Genomic DNA, 24,239 nt, shown 5'->3' on the forward strand with positions numbered 1-24,239 from the left:
CCACCGATTTGAATAAAGGACACCTTTACTGTGCAAAAAAGTGCAAGGAACTTCGTCGATTAATGCATTGAGTTATAATTTCTAACGTGACTGTGAGTAGAGTGGCCCTAACAACGTCATCATCTGCGCGTCTCATGCTTAACAGAAGTTTTCAATATAATATACGGACATGCTCGAGATGCATTTACACTTCCTGGACAAGTCCATTTTCAGCAAAGGGGTATGTGCACAACTACAGATGTACATACATAAGTCGTCTGCTTGCGATATTTACAATGTCGAATCAAGCGAAGGAAAAGAATGATAACACATTTTCCTTCACGTGGATTTAACATGCGGTTTAATTTCTATGTTCAAGTGTGCAAAGGAATATATTTACAAAATGTTAATGTTATGTAATTTACGGAATTATCCGGCAGTTACCGAACAGGATGAACTACGCAATGATGTTGTCTGATGGAAATAAATTAGCCCATAGTGTACGCAATATGGCGCCGTGTTATTATGGAAAGTCCGTTAAGCATGAAAGGTGCAGGGGATGTCAGTATTTGTGCCAGACTGGTCACAGTCAGGTTTTAAATAATAAATCAATGATTTAGTTAACTTACTTATGTACACATTTTATCACATTAAACGTATTCGTTATTGAAATCGGCGAGGGGTGGGTTTACAAACAAACGGGGATGTAAGACTAGACTATAGTAGGGAAAATGTGCAGATCAAAACAGGAAGAGAACGAACTCATTGTACCGTCTAAAAAACAATATAACGTGCTAGTCAAAACAATTTTTCTGTCACCACACATTAACGAAGACAATAATAATAGAGACGTCGAAAAACACAAATAATAAGACAGGGCAGTATGAGCATATGACATGTTTATTAACAATTACGAAGTAAATATGGTGATGCAAATTTTTGCGACCGTTCTAAGACAGAACGCGTCCTGCTCGCCATGAAAGTCACGATGACAAAGATGCATGAATCACAGTGGTTAGAATACTATTCAGTGTCATTCACTACACATCGAGTTCGAAAACAAGGAACAACTGAACACTGTATCAGTCTGAAGAAGAGATGTCGGTACTTGAAAGTAAAATTGACTTCCAAATTTGACTTAATTGCCGGAGTAACTCCAGTCAACAAATTTGTGAACTCTTTTTTAGTGAAGTGCATTTGTAAATTATCAATAAACTTCTGGTCAGTAGCATGGATACCATCTCACATCGGGTGTACCTAAAATAATCTAGTCAATTACGGAAATAAAGGAAAGAACGCGCACTTAATTTCTTATGTAGTTTAGAAATTCGGCGAGCTCAAAAAGTAAATAACCACAATCAATAATTTATCCACCGGCAAAGGAAATTCAATCAAATCGCAGTTTGGAAATGACAGATCATTTGTATTTGAGCATGTAACTGCAAGACAAGTACTTGTTAAACGGAGCGAACATGCGTCTTAGACTGAATTAGAATAGCACGTATTATATTTGATAGCTAACATTAACGGTTTTGAAACATCATCGAAAAGGTTAGGATGTACGTGCAAAATTTAGAAGTCTTATTTAGAATACTAAACGAGATCATCAGACTATGATGTCAAATATCAGTCACGACGCACTGAAGTAAACACCTTAGCCAATGCTGCTAGATCACGTATTCGAGGGTGAGATACCCAACTGTACTCTTCATTGGCATCATCAACAATGCAGCTGTAAATGGAGAATGTTGATTGAAACCTCTTCGAGTTCCATCCCTACGACGCCTCCTAAATATAAATCACACATAAACATTGCATAACAGTTCAATTTGAACTCAAATTTATCCACACAATGCTAATATCCCTCATAACTCCGTTTTAATCAACATTATATCCTTCTTAACTCCGTTTTAATCCACATGATAGCTGAATGGCAAGAAATACACAACCAATTTGCTATGACAACTATGCTGAAGCTAACACCTTGTGGAGATTTAATTTCATAGGGCAGTGACGAAAAGCATTTCCACTATATGAAATCGACACATCTGCATGTCGAAATTCAATTTGATCAAGCACTCGACAACTCGATGAACGCGATCTAGTTTGAGTCACTCGACAATGCCATCGACCTTGATAGTCATAGGTAAAGTGGTCCTGAGCTATTAAACTTCCACGTATTGAAAACGTATTCGCAGAACTGGATGAGCAAGAACAATAACTACAACAGCGACAGCGGCAACAGCATATTTAAAGTGTTAGAGAACGACGAAAAGACAAAGGAGGATATTAAACAGCATTGATAAGACGGAGAATATCATATACTTATTTAAGAAGAAATGATGTTTCTACCCATTTGAATAACTTGAGACTACATCAATCATATTTGATACCATGTTGAGAGTACTGAGTGTATGTTCATCAAATGTGTAGCCTTGGATTTCTTCTAATACATCTAATGAGTTGCTTTCGAACCATTTTCTCTGGAAACGGCCATGAAGTTGAATTATAGTGCATTGACCATTATGGCTGCTTGATAAGGTAATTTAAGTCAGGGGCATGACAAATGCGTGATGAGTAAATGGAATCCTGTCTCACCAACCGGAGTTGTCAACCTAGTATATATCTTTAATATTACATTCTGAATTCTTTTGTAGATTGCATTCCTGGTTATTCCTATATAGAACTTATTATCATGTTTAAAGATTAGAGCTCATTTTCATGCTTAGTACCTGAGTTAGTCATTGAGCTGATATAGTGAGGCTTATTAAGCTGTTCATTTTGAAGATAAAAGATCAACAACAACGTCTTACGTGATTATATATCCTTTATTAATGTTCGACCTATTTCTCTGTCCATCTAGTGTGTATATGTGTTTTTGAGATTGCCATCAAGTTGATTACTTTTCCTTATTCCTGACTGAGTAATGAATATGTAACACGTTACCGATTCTACAAAGAGTTAAATATCCCTAACAAAAAACGTTCTAAAAAGCGCTCAATTTAAAATCAATTAGGTAGTGGTTTAGGTTTTACAAAATATCGATATAATCGATCCACGTTGTACCTGTTTTCATTCTCCGTACCCATACGCTTGTTTCCCTATTGCCAAGGACTTCAAGACAATAGGTGAAGTCAGCTGAAGGCTTTTAAATTCGTAAATGCTGCAAATAATTATTCTTTTAGCACATTATGACCACACTAGTGAATAATTTCCAATTGCACACTTGCGTGCTTTTTGTCTGTTTGTTGTTGTTTTCACATTTGCATGAATCATTAGAATATTAATGCTTCAAACCATGTTCCACATGACACGACGTAGACATCTAGCAGAACGAATTGATCATATCTCGATTTATATACATGTGTGTGTGTGTTAATTATAATACTCAAAATAATTCGTACCTCTTTAACATTAGCACATTAACGGAAGGAATCAAGCCACTTACAACGGGGAGGTTTTGCAGAAAACGTCAATATCGGACCAAGCTGCGTTCGTAGAGATGTTATCAGCGATGAGTATAACAATTACCTGAAATGAGACTAAATCTGCTACCCCGAGAGTCCTCTTCTCGTTTCTGCATATAGTTTCTTGACTGGATCTCTCTCAAACCTCTTAATTGTAACAACTCAATCGAATCGCGATGGAGTTACACCTCTCAAGTAAATGTGATGAATAGGAAAAAATGTTCTCAAACTCTTACATTTTGATTTCAGAAGTTCTCGAGAAAACCTTCGTTGGAAACATCTATCGGTAAAAACGAGACACTTTTTCATAGTAATATGTGATGACGAAAATAGTAGTTGGTGGAGAACCTGGATATATTTTATTTTTAAAAATAGCACAAGCTAAAATATATTTGTGTAGTTTTAATGGCAGTACCAATATCATGCATGATTTTTGGTACCTGATATTTTCAGACATTTAGAAGCGGACGACAATGTGGTTTGTAGTTTTAATAAAATGCCATTATTTCTCGATAAATACAATGTAAGAATATTTACAAAACACAACGTCGATCAAGCTATAATTCATAGTTTGAAGACATATTAGAAAATCGCCAAAAGGTTCTCTATTGTATATTATATATATATATATATATATATATATATATATATATATATATATATATATATATATATATATATTATTTACATATATGTTTGTATGTGTGTGTATGTGCGTGTGTATGTGTGTGTCTGTGAATGTGCATAATTTCAAATGATTAGGTTAGGGATTTCCATTATTAATGGACAATGCATGAAATGTATGGAGACCTCGTTATCAACACTTTGGTAAGAAACTATTGTTGTTTGATGGAAATACTTATAAACGGATGGAAGGTGTGAAGAGTACGTTGATTGTTGTCGGAAGGCAAGATAGTATAATTATGAAGTGCTAAACAATTTTACATTTACCTGAAAGTATATATCTGCCACAGATTAAGTTTTTGACTTTCAATTTAAGCTTCGTATTGAAATTTGTCTTGTGGAAAATACACTACGTTATGAAAGAAATGTAATTACTTTGAGTTTTGGAATTGCATACCATTATTGTTATGGCCATTGTAACTTGTCTTAGGTGTGCTTACCATTTATTATTGCTTTTGAGAGAGTGACATATGTAAGGTGAAGTTGTTTGCCTTTAAAACATGCGCAATGGAGAGAATGTTGGCATACCTCTGTGCTACTTTGACGTAATGTGGTTGACATTTCTTTGGATATTGTAATTTTGGAAATTGGACATGATCTAAGCACACTACTAACTAAAATGACCGCTACCCTGTACTCAAAAAACCAGCCTGAATTAATCTAAAGCACACCATCTGTAGCAGCTATTAAAATAGGGAAAATAAATTTTGCCAGACTAGACGATACCATTTTCTGAGAGTGCAATGAATGAAATACCAAATATATAAATGTTAAAACGTTATCGGCTTTGTTTATACAATTTGCCTCTGAAGATCAGGAAGTGAAAATGACCAAGTGGAGCAAGCGCTTTTTTAAAAGGTGTACATCTGGAGTGATGCCAAGCTGTATACTCTATAACCCATATTATACCCATCAATCATTCACCAAAATAAAGGGAATGACATGTTCTTTAAACTATACCTAAATAACACAAGGGCATTTTTAGATAGACAATATAACCAGTGAGGAAAACCAGGAAAATTCTTTTTCTTTAAAATTCTAAACTACGCAAAATACGAAATTGTAGAGCGCCATCTTAAAACAAATATAAAAATGTATGCAATTTTTTAAAATTGTTTTCATATCATTATGTACGATGTTCTAAATAAAATGCTACATTAATATTGATGTTAAGCATGAAGATAAGCTAATTATTCTCATTTTACTGTTGCTTACATAATTTGCAATGACGCATGTTTGTGTGAATAGTGACCTTAATTATGGGGAAATTAGATGTCTCAGAATATAGGAATAGAGTCAATTTTAATTTAAAACTTTTGCATTAAATAATCGAAATATAGATATAAAATGTTTCTGTTAATTTATTTGCAATCAAATTTTAAAAAAAGCAAATTCTCTTCTTCCATAATAAACAAATGTTAAATATTATGCAATTTGACCTTTGACTTTTATGAACCTCATATGTTCCATCTCTTTTCAATCTGTAAAAGCTATTGTTGACATCTAAGGAATAATTCTGGTCAGTTTCAAGTTCCTGTCTTTCAGCATAACATTGGTTGCTATGTTGACAAAATGTAATGTATATTTTTAAAATAGCTCACTTTATATCATGAGGCGGAGGGGAAGGCTGGACTTGTCAGAGGCTTTGGCACTAATAAATACTATTCTGGGAGGGAAAATACAGAAGAATTATTCAAAAGGGCTGTTTTGATGCTTGGAACTTAAATGTTTAGCCATACAATCAAAATTAAGTTATACAATAATTATACGTATGTTCTCTTTAAGGGAGCGCTCCCCAGTTAGTATGTACTTTTGAGAAAGTAACGTATGTAATGTGAAGTTGTTTGCATTTAAAAATGCACAGTGGAGATAATGTTGGCATACCTCTATGCTGCTTTAATGCAATGGTGCTGACATTTCTTTCGAAACTTTACCTTTGGAAATTGTATATGATCTAAGGACACTGCTAATTAAAATGTCTGCTCCCTTGTGCTAAAACAAATCAGCATTAATTAATTAAATTACACTATCTGTAGCAGCTATTAAAATAGGGTACATTAATTTGCCAGACTAGACAATATCATTTGCTGAAAGTGCAATGAATGAATTACAAAATATATAAAATGTTAAAAAAAGTTATCGGCTCTCTTGTTATACAATTTACATCTGAATTTCAGCAGGTGAAAATGACCTAGTGGAGCGAGCAGTCTTTTGAAAGGTGTACATCTGGAGTAATGCCATGCTGTATACTGTATAACCCATATTACACCTATCAATCACACACTACAATAAAAAGAAATAAAAGGTTCTTTGAATAATACCTATAATATACAAGGTCTTTGTTAAAATGCCAATATAACCGGTGAGGAAAACCAGGAAAATTTATTTTCTTCAAAATTCTAACCCTATGCAAAATATGAAATTGTAGAGCGCCACCTTATTCAATATTTTATATTTTTATAAGTACTTTTATTAATTCATCTTGTGAGCTATATCTACCAATGTTTACATCAAGACAAAGTCCGTTTGTAAACTCTCATTGGATACATTGATGCTTGCATTAATCGACGACTGTGACACTGACATTTGATGTTTGGCCCCAAGTTAAGTTTTTCTATTCTATAACAAAATAACGTTGAATGTGTAGTGATGATTCATCCGTGAGATGCTTCTACGCGTAAGATTTATACCTTTATGCATGGTGCACTAGGATCAATTTATACTTATAGACCCATTAATTAGGACAGAGAGGACATTTAAAAAATGCCCCGTTTATGTATAATGTCTAATCGTTGAGAAAGTCACCTTTCTGAAGAGAAAGTGGAGGAAGATTTAAAAGAAATAGAAAACTTGTATACAATAAAACTGTACTATAATAATAATAATAATAGTAACAAAAAATAATAATAATCTTTATTTGATATAAGTTTTACAGTTCTCATATAAAGTTCAAAACTAAAGGCTAATAAGCGAATAAATGACCAAATATATAAATGGCTCTTGTCTTCTGAAAACGCTACTGTATATCTATCTGAATTTGTGTTTATGCAATTATAACGATATAACTATATAACAGAGAATGATACATGAAGTAATATAGATTAAGAAAAGATATCTAAATGTATTTTCTATATTTAGTTAATTGTTGTTATTATCATCGCTGAATAAGAAATCATGGAGACTGAAAGAGATACTCAAAAACTATGCAACTAAGGACAACGAAGTGAGAAAGACAATACACATAATTTCGAACTCCTCGCAACGTAGACAACGCAACAGAACTGAATGATATGATGACCCTGTACAAAGCAACAAAAGAGGACGATAGGTGAATATGGACCCAACCTAGATGTACACATCAAAGGAACACATGGATAGGCAATCTCATCACAGAAAGAAAATACAAACAAAATACGAAAAAAACATTTTGAATTCTAAATAGACCCGAGTCTTCCTCAGACAACGGACAAATATCTGGATATCTGCATGCTGAATGGACCCCATAACCATGGAGGAAGTAACCAATGCCATCAAGAAAGTAAAAACGTAAGATCCCAAAAGAAAGGGCATTTATGCAACTGTAACAACTGGAGAGAAATTACACTTCTTTCTGGGACTAGTAAAATATTCAGTCGAATTGTCGTAGATCACATTGTACATGTTTTGAAGTAATCACCAGGATAGAGAAGGAAGGAGTCAGCAAAAAGGTCTTTCTTGCATCAATGCGGCAACAAACTATAGACTGGAATAACTACTTCTATGTGATGTTCTTCAATTTGGAAAAAAAAGCATTTCACGGTGTGCACATAGACACAGTAGGGAAAATTCCTCTGAGTCATGGAGTACTCTAGAAGATGTTAAAGATCATTAATATATTATATGTCGTTACAGTTACAATTGAAGGGTTATTTGTGGAGAAAAGCAACAGACAGCTTAAGGTTAGGATAGAAGTGAAATAAGATTGTAACATTTCCACTATTATATTCGTCCTTGAAATTAATTATTTCATGAAAGAGAAAACCCAATTCAAAAATTGATGAATCCAATAATCACTGACCTCCTTCTTGGAATATTTGTACTTTGCAGATGATTTTGTCCTCTTATCTAGTCACCACCAAGACATAAAACAAAAGGCAGATCGACTGGCAGCAATATCAGACACAACGTGCATGCAAATAAAAATAGGAAATACTAAACCTTTCACGAAAACAACAGTCGAATAAACCACTATCATCTACATGCAGAGAGCAGAGGAGAGAGTACGCCACTTAGTTTAAACATATTTGATCTGACACAAATTTTGTTTACAATTGATATCATGAATTTCTCTGTTTCAATGTACATGCAGAAACCCCACACTTCACGTATCGAACTTATCAAACACTTTGCACATTTATTACATAGGTGACATCTAGTGGTTAAATTAAAATAACAACATCTTATTGATCTTACGGATGTAAAGTGAAGGCTTTTTATATTTTAATAACGGTATTTGAGCAATGGCGAATTTACTGTTTTAATAAAACAACAAAGCTAAAGAACTAAACTGATTAACAATCTCGATATGTATACATCTTTAAATAAGAATCCTATCATGTCTTACTTTCGACTTTGACCTATTTACATTAACTGTAAAGGTCCGCTTTTCAGAATGTAATAAAAACGGTCTGACATTGCGTACATGTTGTCTATGCTACACGAAAACGTTATTGGCAATACTATACTACACAAAGAACAAATTAAGCAAAGAAAAAAACGTGCAATACTATATAAAATGTGCATAAACAAAGAGGAAATACTTCACTACACGTTTTCACTAAGAAAACAGATAACACGAGCGAACTCAATGGATTGCCATACCAATTAAAATAAGATTTCTTCTAAAAATGTATCTTCCTATTAAGGAATATATTGGCAACTCGTGCTAAGGACTAAAGGAGTCTGTAGTGTTATTTTCCTTTTCTTTTCTTTCTTCTATGCTTCGGGAAATTGTTGCAATTATACAAAATACAAAGCAAAGTAAGCAAACCTCTACCAAATTAACATACCTGACTATCGGTTACACAGCTGGACATATTTAATAGATGTAACGGAGAGATTATGGGAAGTACTGTTGTAAACTAGACTCAAAAAGATGATTAACGCAATCAAACAGTCTCAGGACTCAACAGTTTGAAACCAATTTAGGGTTTATTACCATAAACGAAAATGTACCAGTAAGTGGAAAAATATGAAACTGAACCATTGTTGTTAGTAACGTTAGCTATTTTCAGTTTCAAATATCATTTCTAAGTTCAACGTTCTGTTTTACATTGTTTACTGAATATGTGGCCTGAATCACCAATAAACTTTTCGTCGTGTGTATTTTATTTAAACGGTTGATAATATCTACAAATAATGTAATCATCATGTACTACAGCTATATCATTCCATGGAAGGTTTTCCTTGCTTTATTGGCTAAGCAAAATATGTATGCACAATGCGAATGCCTTTTTGAGTGGACCGAACTACGATTTCTATCAGTTGACTTTTGACATAAAATCTGTGTTTTTGGTTTACTTGCAAAATGCTTTAAATAACAGGCCATATTGCTGTTAGTTTGGTAACTAATGCAAATTAATTTAACACATTTGCTAAATATTTGCATACGGACAACTAATGTCATAATGATGAAGACTTTTGATTATGAAAGATGGATGCGGTATTTATCAACGATGTAAGAAATATATTGTAAAAGCAAAAACCATAAATCTGGCATTATATAATGTATATGTAATCGATATTTGATTAATACCTCGGAATATATTTATATCAAAGAGTATAGTTTGAGTATGTAGGGTATTTTAAGTTTGAAAATATTGCTCACAAAATATATTCTGATTAAAATGAAAATTTTAACAATTTTATAACTTTGATGTACGGTTAATTATGTCTTAAGCAAGCCGATCTGGGAATTGACAAAATATCGATCTAATACAGATGCTGACTTAACACAGGTCTATTTGTACCATAATCTGGTATAAAAGATTTCAAGAAACAGCGGCTAAGTAGAAATGACCACTGTGTCAAATTGATTATACATTATAACACATAAGCTATAATACAAAGGTTAACACAAGAGTTATCTTGGCTGATGTTTAGTAGCATGTTCAATCCACGCAGAGTGATTTCTGTGATTTGCGAGATGGGGAGCTTCTCTATTCCATGATGCATCAAGGCTCCTAAAGCAACTTTATAAAATCAATATTAGAAGGTGCCTTATTTGGGAATTTGAATTGTCCAACCTACATGTTCCTCATTTAATATAGGATAAAGGTCATCATGTTGACAATTTTCGCTCTCCATACAAAGCTTAGTTGTAATACTACTCCTCTGTCTCACTTACAAAATCTGCAAGATAGAATAGATATACATTGCATACAGTGAGTTTAATGTATCAAGTGAAACATGATACCCTGAAGTAAATACATACAATTATATAATCTTATATTTTACGTACTGCTTCTGAAGAAAAAGGTTTACAACTTATGTTACGGAATTATGCATCATCTTTTCAATTTATAATATACATTTTAAGTCGTTTGAGATTAGGACAGTTGTATTTTAATTCCTTTAATTTACTGGTTAGTGCTGGAGTAAATGTACATGTGTATTTTGTCGTAAGAATTCACTCATAACAAGGCCGATCGCTGGGGTGAAACCAAACACTAAGTAGATCAGTCATGATACGTTAATATGAATGGGGGTCACGTAAACAAAATGTGTGATTCCAAATGCAATTATCTCATGGAGAAGTATCACGCGCGCTCTAGCATTTAATTGGTTCAATACGTTTTGAAGGTATAAAACCGTTTGTGTATATTGACGACTAAATAATTGTGAAAGGGAATAATACGTTTCAAATTGTTCTAGAAATTACTTAGACTCAGAGACTGTTTATTTGAAACGCAAATGGACTCTGTATAATGACCATACGCACCAACTGTTTTATTTTTATGCAGTTATGTGAGTGTGTGTACAATTACAGAGAAGAAAACAGTCATTGAGCTGAGTGGATAATCATTGATTTTTGGATCATGTGATTATGTTAAAAAATTCTTGACTATTTAACTTATTCAATCGCATTATATGAAACGTTCAAGGACTTCAGATATAGTCTTTGCTTATGAGATTACATTAAATTAAAACCATTTGCATTAATAATTATCTGCAATTCAGTGGCATTATCATAGCAGCACATAAGCACTTTAGAAGCTTCATTCATGATACCTTTGAATAGTTTTCGCATTGGAGACAAATTGATAGTACAATTAAGATTATTAAGATTACATTATAGGAATTTATACACTGTAAGTTATTTTTAATTGTCTGATTTGTTTGATTTTATATTTTACTTAAATAAATTTGTATTTTATAAAACGTGAATGCTTGTTTGGGTTTTACATAATCTTGTTATTAAATTTAAACCCTTATATGTAACACTCATCATACCGTTCTTCTGATGATGGCTTTATTTTATTTTACCTATGACTTAACAGATTTATATTAAGGTACGTTTTCATACATACCAGTCTCTGTGTCACTTGGTTGGCGTCTGTGAATTGTATTATTCTGCAAAAGTTTATATAAAGTCATATAAGAGGAAACAAAACATTTTAAAACACATTTGTATGGGGTATTACGTTTTTGCATGAAATAATTGCACGTTCTCGTAAGGTATAGAATTAGATCACATTATTTGTTACTCCGGAGTGAAGTAAGGGGTTAAATTATTTCAAAGACCCACATACCCAATTGTAAATGAAGTTCTTCAGCAAGAAATATGGTCACATGAAAATGTTGACGGAATATTAAAGAATGCTTAATTTGTGGAATATGTCTCTAATAGGAAATAACTGTTCTCTAAACAATTTGTTTAAAATTTGATATATAATATCGTTTCTAAGAAGCTCCATAGAAAACTAAATTCCACAGAAGTACTAGGTTGGTGTTCTTGACTTCAAAAATTGTCTTGAAACAAGACGTGCTTTTGACATTATTTCAGTGTAACTTATTTGGTAGTTTTCAACCGTAATGCATGTATCATGTGTACACATCGCTTCTAGTCACAAAATCATGCAGTGTAACACAATCGCTTGCCAATTGCTATACTTTGTGGTCTAATTGGATGTCTCTTGCATAACAAACAAAAACGCACGTCGATAAATTCATTCACAAGAGCTCACTAAGCAAAGCAAATGTTTTGAGGGGCAGTTGTGCTATCTAACTTTATTAAAACAAAATTCATACGCCAAATGCATGTGACTGTAATTAAATGTTATCAAAACGTAGATTTGTTATGTTATTGACGTAGAACCTTTATTGCAGATGGAAAAAGTGATACGTGAAAGGTATCTCTAACTCGAATGATCCAGCATTTGTTTCGACAAACAAATCATTTCGCTTAAAATAAAATTCAGTCTATCTAGATTGTACACTCAAGACTAATTTCCCATCCTACCAATATAATTTAAAAAGCATTTCCATAATAAAGATGAATTTAATATACGTTAACACAGTTGAAGCCGTTATGGTGTGCGTTATTGTTCTAGGTAAGTCTCATTTCCATTGCCAATTGGACAGATGGTTCATACTTTGAATAGATTTTGAGAGAAATTCAAGTATATAGGCAAAACAATCCCAAATGCTCTTTTTGGTTTTCAAAAATTACTGCTTAACGCAAGTTGCTAAAGGAATAATAACCAGTCTTAAGATACAATGTGCAAATTGTCCTTAGCAATGTATATATCTATTTTTTACGTGCAGGTATTGAAGATACCAAAGACTATATTTTTAAATCATGGCTATTCCATAAGTTATTCACAAGAAAGTATTTCAGTTTTTGTGATGCATCGACAGATATTTACAAACAATTTAAGCTTTCAATATCATGCATATATATTTCACCATTACGTTTGCTTTATTTGATTTATCACATTTGGTATTGGGATTTAAAGTGGATATGTCCAAACCAATCGCGGCGCCATTTGTCTGAAGAAAACTAAATGATACATGTATTTTGAAGTTTCACATATAGTTATTTTTCAATAGTATAATGTATAGGAAATAATGTTGTTGCTATATCGGATCATCATAGTTGTAATGTTTTCTTACGTAATTGATCATTGTTCTTTTAAATTGTCAGCAAATACCTTTTCAATATTTAATACGATAAATTGATTATCTAGCTTTATATAATATCTTTAGCAATACATAAATAGGACTTTCTTCAAGAATGTTAAGTGCAACTAACAATAGTTCAAAATAGTTATGGGTATATAAGTAGTATCAAAACTGAGAATGAATCATCCTATCATAGATTTGCAATTTCTGTTTTTTTTGTATATGTGACTATTGTCTCACCACTCGTATTAGTCAATGCTTCCATGCATTAATTGGTTCTATCTTTCATATTCATATGCAGAGTGAATAAATCAGAATAAACTGATTTAAACCAGGCATTAATTTACTATCGCATTTTTAAATCTCTTATCCCTCCTACTCTTTAACGTTTGTGGACCGGTCATATTTATGTGTATTACTGTCTTGCATGGGGCATTTTAAGTTTCAATGCATATAGGTCCTGGCACATCGTCCAATTGGCCAGTAAAAAAATTCTTTCCGATATGTATATATGACAGGGGAATTACTTATGAATGCAACATTGCATTGTGCACTACGTATAATTACGGCCACACCAATTAACCTTTACGTCAAATTGTTTAATTTAGGGCTTCTAATGGAAGTGCAGATAGGCTAAAAATAATTTTTTTTACAAAAGACTCTGGTATGAACCAACATAGACTACAAATTCTAATGTGACTGCAGCCGATCTAAAATTAAAACAAAAAACAAGTGTTTATGTTTCAGTATGATATTTAAAACTATGCAGAGTTTAAACATCTTGGGTAAATTATCATGAATCTTCCTACAATATTGCTACAACTTTGGTTTTGGTTTAAGAGCATTACATGATATTGCTAACCCGAAGTTGCTGAAATTATAGTAAGTACATTAGGGGTCAGTATGGCAGGGCATATGATCTTTTGGTTTAAATTCAAATCTGATCAGTAAATAAGGTAGTCTATGATCTAAATTAAAACAATCTAAAAATGTTTAATTGTATCTTCATTATTTTAAAAACAATCAAAATGTGATTTTGTGCTTTTAAAGGGCATTGAAAAAAAGAAAGTATATACATGAGCTACTTGCGATGAAGAACTAACTGTCGCAAGAAAATTTTGAAAGAAAAAATGTACATTTTTAAAAATTGGTAGCACATATACTCAGAAAACGATTTATTCGTTCAACGGTAACAGTGGTATGCTTGACTGGTCTCAGTCGAGTGATAATTAAATCAAATCGGTGTCAAAATACGAGTTGACGTTGATTACAGATTTGCATTTTTGTATTGTCATTAAGAAAGTTATTTGAAAATGTTTACCACTTAAAGCTGGTATAGTGAAGTCATTTACTTTCTATTTGACATCGTCATTGTACAGGATTCTATATACAGTTATCAGTTGGAAAGAAATGATTGACTCTATGGTAAACGTCAAACAGTAACGCTTGGCATTTATTAAATATGTCATCAGGATATATCACTATACAATTTCGATCCTTCAATGGCTACGTTCTGTCGTAAGTCTGGTATAGAAATCTTGGACAAAGTATGATACTGTTGTAAAAAAAAACTGCCCATGGATTCAGTTCATCAGATTCAGTACAGGAATAGTACGTCCACCGTTAGCTGCTTGGCAGAATATCGTAATGAAAAAGTATTTAGACACAGTAAACGATACGGGGAACATATTTGATTTCGTTTCCTAGATTTGAACACAATTATTTATTTAAACCAAACAAAATGTTAAATTGTGGCATTTATATTTTCCTTTCTTTTAATCTTAATGTTATTATCTTGTTCGAAGTAAACTGATTTAATATAACTATCACTGAATCTGTTAAAATGTATACTTTTCAAATCAAGCCTTACTAATTTATGTTTGCTTGTGTTGTTCATCACGAAATACTACTGCATTAGCTAACACTGTTGTATCAATTGAAAACCCTTGAAGTAAGCAATGTCTTGAAGACCTCTATAGCCATTGAATATTTGTTTATATTGCTCTGTTGGAACACAATTTTCTGGATCCTATAATAATATCAAAACAACTTTTAAATGTATTTTTTGGGGGCAGTTAAAATTGATATGGTTGAATATTATCAAAGTAAGACTCAGTGCAGGTAGAGGAAAATCCAGAATGTATTAAATTCCATCTTGAAAACATGTAGTCATTTTTCAGTTCATTTAGTAAACTCTGTAATTAGTTAATCGTACGAAATTTGTTTTTTTATTTCGCGCTAGTCACATTTGCTAACTCGTTTTCAATTATGTCTTTACCAGTCATTTCCATTTATATTCCATTCGCAATAACTGTTCTCAATACGTGGTGTGAACGGTTCCAAACCTGAAGAAATTAAGTTGTTACTAATTTTGTCTTTGAAGTCCCAGTTCTTTCCAACTGGACTAAGTCCAATTCTTTGCTATTCAAAAACCTGACAAATGTTTGTTGTTTTTGGCTTTTCAGTTAAAATACTTTGAATAAATATCATGTAAAAATGAATATACAAAAATGACAGTGGAACAGAAACCAAATATTGCCAGTGGTTTTGCATACTTGCCTGATCAGATTTACAGTTCATAAAGGAGGCAGTGCATTTGCTATATGTGATCAAGACCAATGTTTAAAAACTGAGTACTGTTTCAATCTAGATCAATCGATGTTAATACCGTGAAACGAGATGAAATTTGAACGGCGGAATTTTAAACTTCGTACTTTCTGACAATTTGACAGATACAAAATATTGTTCTTTCTTGCCTGTGTTATATATATTCCTACAGTTGATTGACAGTTATGTGCATAATCAGACTTTCAGTTTCCTATTAAATATGTCTTAAGTATGTCTTAAAATAGTTTTTTGTCTTGTTCTACAATTTTCATATTTGGTGATGTCGAACTCTGCACAAGCACATTCGGAACATGTTGTCTCTAGTGTTGACAGAGGGAAAACTGTCATACTATTTCACGATTGATAATTTGTTCATAGTTGATGTGAATAAGACAACAGATGAACATTTAAAGCATCAACTTTTTCAGCAATTTTAAACGTATTGCTAATTAATTGTTTTTAATGACATCAGATTTAAGAAAAATATCTAACTTATAATTGATTTTAAAAAATGTATTTCATATAGCGAGTTAGCATAAGTTGTTTTGAATTTTGTTCTCCAAAATCTCGGAACCTATTTTAGTTGACTCATCATATATTGATATTGTGTCGTTCTCACCAGGGGGCCCCGAGTGGCCGAGTGGTCTAAAGCGCTCACGTTCCGGATCACTGCCATCTCACCTCTGTCTGCGTGGGTTCGAGTACAAGGCTTGGTTAGCGTGGGTACGTGGGAAAGCCTGCCATTAGCTTCTCGTGGGTCGGTGGTTCTTCCCTGGATTTTCTAGGGTTCTTCCTCCACCAGTTATACTGGCCGTCATGTATAGCCTATCTTGTGCTGAAAAATGGCGTTTACCCTAGAACAACAACAACAACAACAACAATCGTTCTCACGAGCTTCATATTGTTCTCAAAATGTAGACGAATGCAAATATGTGTCTTTACTAACATCAGGTGAAACTACTTTCTAATGCCTCACCGTTTTAGCTAACTTGCTATCAAGGGTGATGATTGTTATTTTCTTTTCGTACGTAGATACCGGATATATTTCATCACATTGTACGAAAATATGATATGTTAAGAACTGGCGAAGACGTGTTCAGATATATAGCTTTTGTGCTACAAGATTAAATACATAATGTATTAACACAGGAGAAGAACATTATCTTATCATTATATACAAAATTGGAATTTTCGTTTTGTTTTAAGAGTAAGTAATTAAATGTATATGACAATGAGTTAACCAGCATGTGACTTTCTATGGAAATGCATTGCTTTCACTGATCCAGTAAATTGTCCCCTGATAGGGTGTTGTCAAACACTTATTGGATGCAGTTAAACACACACAGCACAAAATACATTTTTACATACGTAACATGACGTTACAATTGGTCGTTCATCATACAATAGTACATAAAACCATGTCACGTGATATTATGTATTTATGGGCGATTCAGTAATAACATACTTAAAACAAGATTTTTCGTTATTCACCAGTATAAATCCTATGACATACTTATAGAAAATTGTCAGACAATGTCCTGATATATTATCAATGAAAGACGCTAATTCAGTGCACGTCCTCCCGCACAGTGAATAATATAAAAGACACGCTTATACTAGGTTCCCGTGTCTTACGTAGCCAAATGCAATTTATTGATTATCTGATATGATGAATTAAAAAAATGACTATTCCTCGCATATATGCATCAAAGTCATTCAATTTTTAAGTACAGTTTTATATGTAAGCTTTCATTACCATCTTTATATCTTTCACCCTTCTCATTGATTCATCGTTTGATGCAGTTCCGGGATTTGTAGACGTTTCCAAGCTCTTTTTCCTTCTACGTTTTTCTTGCATAGCAGTGCGTATCTGTAAATACATTATACATCATACAGTAATAAGTGACTTCATATATGAGAGAGAAAACCGTTTGCATTCTAAATGTTTAAAAGATTGAGCATTACCGACGGCAACATAAAAAATCAAAATATATACTTTTGTATATGTGACCTTTGTGACCAAAACCATCCATCAATTTAGAAGGAGATATGGAATGGACAGATGGAGTGTATCGCAGTATCGCCGGCTTTTTTTTAGAAGGTGTGAGAATCAAACTTGACATTTGGACAGTGGAGCAATTATGTGAACCCTCGAGTATTATTGGTGTTTGGGTATGTTTTGAACAATCACGGGGTCGAAGTTCAGATCCATCCCAATGCACATAAGGCCGGATAAGCTACATGCGATATAACACTACATGTCTTGAAGTGCAATAAATAATACACAAATAAGCGATTAGTAAAAGATATGTCTGGTAAGGCAACAGGAAGGGCCTTAATATTTTAAAGTTATATTAATGACGTAATTGTCTTACATTTTGAATATCATCGGGATTCAAACTAAGTTTCATTCAGGACTTTTTATTAATATAACTTATATATTGTAGGTCTTGGATTATTCTTGAATTTAATTTGTAATACCGGATGCTCATTTTTTTCTCAAATTTTACTTGATATTCTAGGGAAATAAATTATTTGTTAAATTTTACAAAGCTTGTTGTCTTCACTTTTTTCCTGTTACGTTTTGTATGATCCTAGGCTCGTAACATGTTCATTATATAAAAAAAAAGGTTAGGGACCGTGTCGCATAAATTTCAATATAAGTATTCCTGAAAGTGTTTTAAAAGTCTAATGACACTATAGACGGCATAAGAATTCCAAATACAAGGGCTATGATATGTTCGTAGCTACCCTGCCGAACGTGTCATCTGAAAAATCAAGGCTTCATTATAAATCTCGGCACCCTGTCAGAAACTCACCTGACTGTTCAGTACGCAGTGAAAGAAAAAAATAAACAGGCCCTGAAATAGAAAAAGAATATATATATATGAACAAGGACCAGGAGGAATAGATGGACTTCTTCAAGAAATGGTGCCTACAGCCAAGTGCAACAAAGACAGTGTCCAGCATCTTCCACATTAACAATATATATATATATATATATATATATATATATATATATATATATATATATATATATATATATATATATATATATATATATATATATATATATATATATAACAGTCAGCTGGAATATAATTTGTAGGTCGAACATATATTTTGTTGTTACAGAACTGCTACATATTTGGTCAAATTCAAGAACAACGAAATCACTAAATATTGTGTGGTACATTAATATTATTAAACTGGGTGTTTGTAAGAGACACGTCATGGGTGTAAAAACGATGTTTATAAGAAGATGGGACCTTGTCCCGTAGTCCGAACGCCCATTTATCGAGTATTTATACTTGCAGACTTAATTGGGTTCCAAGGCGCTGGATACATAGATCTGGCAGGTACGTGAGAACGGTAGCTGAAAATGTCAAGAAAATGTGACTGGGAGAAAGCAGAGTTCGTTATGCGCCCCGGTTCGCTAAGAAACAGGTTTTTTTTACTATAGTACCACATCAGTTAGTCTTATACTATATATGAGATTACGTACATCTCTAATTGGAATGCAGGCTATCATTTGCCTTTTATATATAAGTTTAAGACAAAACCTCTGGCCATCTTTATATCTCTAAATATCAGATTTCCACAAATCCTCTAAATTTAAGTGGTATCCATTGTATTTACTTCTATACATGTACTAAAAATTCTTGTTAAATGCAGGATTATTGTATAATAATATATCTGAAAGATGTATTGGCAAGATTGGTAAACGAGCACAAAGTCAAGTAAAAGTCAGCGGAATGTAATACAATTATATGGACCAATAGTGTTCGCTCATTTGCAACATTTGCCACAAGAAAACAATCACCATTTCAGTTAGAAAATATATGGCCTGGATGAATGCAGGAAAGCGAGCACAAAGTCAAGTAAAAGTCAACGGAATGGAATTAAATTATATGGACCAATAGTGCTTGCTCATTTGCAACATTTGCCAGAAGAATCAACAATCAACATTTCAATAAGAAAATATATTGTTTGGAGCAGGGCAAAATGTATCATATTTTGAGAAATAAATTTGTGCCAGGCCGCCGAACAGTAATGTTTACTATTTAGTTGGTGTTTCGAGCACGGATACTGTTAAACCATTTGAACGGGGACAAAACCAATAACAGAATCAGCAACGTAGAAAATGTTGCCTTATAAGAAACGTCCAAGTTATTGATTGTCGGTAGCTGTATTCATTTTGTGAAGTACGTTCTGTGAATCGCAAGGAATATAGCGTATGTCTTCGAAGTATCAATGGGTGTTGCATCGGACATATTATTATTTTTCAGGCGTAGAAAATGATAGTTGTTCCAATTTTGTAGTTAAGATTAGATTCAACTCTGCGAACATATATGGGATTTATAATTGTTTGCGTTAAGCCATGCCACGAATGTCTTCATCCAAAACATGTCTTTTGTCGTTGTATTTGGGATATAATTAACAATTGAAAAAGATATGTTTGCATTTTCACTTTGTATTGTAATGAAACTATTTTTTAAATATTATAACACTTGGTGATTTTGCCACTTTTCTGTTACTTAGTTTAGAACGATAGAGTCGTAATACCTGGAGCAAGCAGTGATAGCAGTGGTTAGACTCCAGCCTGCTCTTTTAGTTGCGCTGCAGACAAATCAAGTAACAAAATCATGTCGTTGCTGGTTTATGTTTTTGGACTCCGCCATGCTGTCGTGTGTCAACATTAGATTGTCACCGCAAGAAGATAATTGTTGTAATGCCAGATTTATTTGCAATGTGCAACCTGGTGATGCGGCCAGTGCAATCTGTTAACGGGACGCTTCTGACAGAGAGATTGCTCATACGACATTTCTGTGCAGACTGTTTAGACAAATGTTCTGCGTTGCAAAATTCTGTCGCTGGTTGCATTTTCTGTCACGCCAGATATCGTTTTCCTTTCATCAGCCTTACAATCTTTGGGAACTCACGTTACAACATGTGATACGATTGCTGACAAGGCGCCACCAACACGAGATACTTTGTATGCAGAAAATGTCAGAGTTATGTCTGCATTATAACGTTTTACTTTGTTAAAATCATAATACTGTTTATTGTAGTTGAGCGCACCCTTTCTGACTTTGATTTATTCGGCTATTTCGAAGTCTAAAGGATCCGTATGTGTTTGTGTTTGTGTATGTGTTTCGATAATGAATGTGTTTTTATGATGGTGTCAAACCGCTTTAGCAGTAGTATGGCTCGTTACAATACTTCTTTTAGACAATAACAATCATCCTCCCACTGAAAGCATAAAGCATAATAAAAACATGTCTGCGGTGATCAGATCATAAATGTAATAGTCTATGGCGACGGCTGGTGGAATAGGTTGAAAAGTCCACTTAACTTCTACACCTGCCAAATAATCATTTGTACTCTATGCTTAGAAACGTCAAAATGATAAACGATGTGCAGGTTGCCAAAGTCCACTTGGATTATCTTTGTTCCAGTATCAGTATAAAGTATATTAACTACTATTGACTCTGACAGTGATAGGTGTCATTCTCAGGTTTTCATATACGTCGCTACTTTGCTCCTGGTCTTTGTCTCGATCAGCTTGTTGAAACTCTAAAAAGATCTGCCTTGATAACTCTCTGCCAGATAACGGAGCTATTCTCGTTACTCACAACTGCGCTGATAATTACGTTGCACACATATAGATGCGCATCTGTTCAAAATAACGTAGTTTGCAAAATCAGGAAAAAAGTTTGCATAATTGAAGCGCGTGATACAAAAGGGCATATTGAGAGACAGTTTCGTAAAAATGAATTGGCGATTAACATCACCAGCTTCATTATGCATATAAACTTTAGGATCAAGGCGTACCAGAACAAGAGCGTCCATCAGTATTACGTACAAGCATAAAAAACTTCATTATGCCCATGAGTGAGATGGCTTCTTATTGCAAAAGTTTTAGTTGCAATTTTCTGGATAAATAAATGCATTATGAATGGCACAACTTCGGCTGGGCCAGCCATAGCACAAAGATCTTCAGGAAATCAGGAAGATGTGCAGTGAGTAGCAAATACTTGTTCATGTATGCTAGATTACTCATATCCTTGCACAAAAATGCTTGTTGTTGAGCTTCTGCCGTAGTCATCACTCATCAAAATCAGGTTGATAATGTAGCTGGCAGTAGGCATACAGTTGCTGATGTCTTCCACTACCTGTCCAAGCAAGAAAGTTTGCCGGCGGTGCAATATTCGTCTGGAAAATCTTTATGGCGAGTGTCAATAATTATTGTGCCAGGCTTATTCATCTAATGGGTGTCCCTGTCTAGCTATTCCACGTATTCGTATTATGTAGGGGAATAATCGACTGGAGGCTCGTTAAAAGGGTTAGAGTATTCTGATACAAACCGCAACATGTTTGTTTATGCTTGAATTTCGATGCATTCATGCCACTACAGTGGTCACAGACGACATAATCAATGTTAATATTGTCTAGACCAAAAAACATAAACAGCAATAGGTATTGCGACAGATTTTGATAGGTCGAAAAAAGATAATGCTCAGTAGGTAGAAACACATCGTTTATTTTGCGATAGAGAAAATATTCTCTGATTTTGTTCATTTTGTCGCGATCAGTTTTGATGTCGTTAAATAAAATAACAATATTCTAGGAGCTTTATTTCTTCTGACTCCAATATTGTAAAATTTTGTTTTGTCTCTAAGTATTTGGTGAAAATTATTAAGAGCTCTTTTGACCCGGACTTAGCGTGTACATATTCACGTTGTCGTAAATAAGCCCAATGTTTAGAACCATGTTTCAATATCTCTTTTACGAACTGATGGACTAATAATCTCCGAATGACAACCTGGAAATAAATAAATGGTGCCTTGATATTTGGTTTTGACGTTTATATACTAGCTGATCCCAAATAATTAATCATACAGCTTTTGACACGCGTATTGGTTTTGGAAGCACCAGCAGTACCGCAACAGATAAAATCACTGACGCTGAGTTTAATAAATGTATGATCAAAGAGGGCGACACAATGAAATGACCGCTAAACATGTTTAAAAGGTTAAAGATTACAAATGTGGGTAAACCAGAAATGATAAAACGCTGCAAACAAACTTATAAAGAAAATATGGTACGGCTTAAGTACTTGTGGCGTCTGCTCATGATAGTTGTCCAAGTGAGCGGTTCCTTTCCTTAGGTTCAAGATTTGACTCGAGTAATATTGACATCCAGATGACTATTTCTGCATTAGCTGTTTTAACGAAAACGGGCGTCACCATGACTAGCAATAATCACATGAGCTAACGGAAAACCACTGACTTTGCCACGCCAGCCATATATAGTAATGACACGGACACAAAAGAAGTATGTGGACGACATCATTAGTATAAAGCGGCAAAGAAACATTATGCAGACACATATGGTACTGCTTACTTTCTTGTAATCATTAATAGTTTTCCCAATATGCGTTGATTTCTGTATTGGCATGATTGGTCTCGAATAATATTGGCATCCAGTTGGCTATTTCTTTACCAGGCGGGCGGCACACTGACGGGCGATATTCACATGCATTCCAGGAAGATGACAAACCCTGCCAAGACACCCACATATACAATTTCGCGGCCAAAAGTAAGTAGACGACATCACTAGTACCAAGTTTAGTGCAGATTTTAACCTGATTCTTAATGCATCAGCCAAACTAACTACTGCAGCAAGATAATCATCATAATGTTTGGCTAAATTTCAGCTAGAAAGTCATTAGGAGTTATTTCTGGTCCGCAGTCCATAGGTAGTTTTCTTTACAATATATCTGACAATACGTTATGGACCATGTTTGAAGTCACTGACATTGGAGTCAACGTAGCTCTTGTAGAAATTTAGGCTTGCCAACAGATAACACATATGTTACAACCAACACGTATGAAGATTCCAAGGAAATGAAAATATGATTGGACATCGCGATCTCCCTATTGAGAAATTTGTGTACATTTCTGCGTCGTCAAAATATTCAGCAGCCCACAATGAGTAATTGCTTTTGCGGGCCATATATAAATAGCTTTTCTAAGTAATGAATGGGCTACAGCTACCGTTATATAGTCATTGGTGATCAGATTAGTTGTACCGAATATTTTACTATCTGACTCTTTCAATTAAGAGGCATATTATCTAGAATCATAAACTGACAACGACAACTGGACTGTGCATTATTCGAGTACTGATATAATATGACCATCTTTTGTCTTCATTTAACATTACAACTCTGGTACGACAATATTGCGTCTGTAGTGACTGAGTTGATGCAGTACAAGCGAATCCCGGTCTAAATTAGTTTTAGACCTTTACACTAGATGATTTTGTGTAAAATAA

At 33.7% G+C, this 24,239-nt stretch overlaps 1 protein-coding gene across 3 annotated transcripts in view; it reads right to left on the reverse strand.

Annotated features, from left to right (window-relative positions):
- Window positions 1-7,026: 7,026 nt before the first annotated feature.
- LOC149786407 (uncharacterized) overlaps window positions 7,027-24,239 on the reverse strand; it is a 144,192-nt gene continuing 126,979 nt past the window's right edge. For all 3 annotated transcript variants that reach the window (XM_089976829.1, XM_089976830.1, XM_089976828.1), the window contains 4 exons: window positions 18,719-18,760; window positions 17,656-17,769; window positions 11,699-11,741; window positions 7,027-10,520 (listed from right to left, as the gene is read on the reverse strand). In XM_089976829.1, coding sequence (XP_089832955.1) covers window positions 10,495-10,520; window positions 11,699-11,741; window positions 17,656-17,769; window positions 18,719-18,760 — 225 coding nt within the window. In that variant the 3' untranslated portion in view covers window positions 7,027-10,494. The remainder of the gene's footprint in view (window positions 10,521-11,698; window positions 11,742-17,655; window positions 17,770-18,718; window positions 18,761-24,239) is intronic.

This window comes from Sinohyriopsis cumingii, chromosome 12 (assembly GCF_028554795.1).
Source record: "Sinohyriopsis cumingii isolate HCF-2022 chromosome 12, ASM2855479v2, whole genome shotgun sequence".
Classification (NCBI taxonomy): Eukaryota; Metazoa; Mollusca; class Bivalvia; order Unionida; family Unionidae; genus Sinohyriopsis; species Sinohyriopsis cumingii.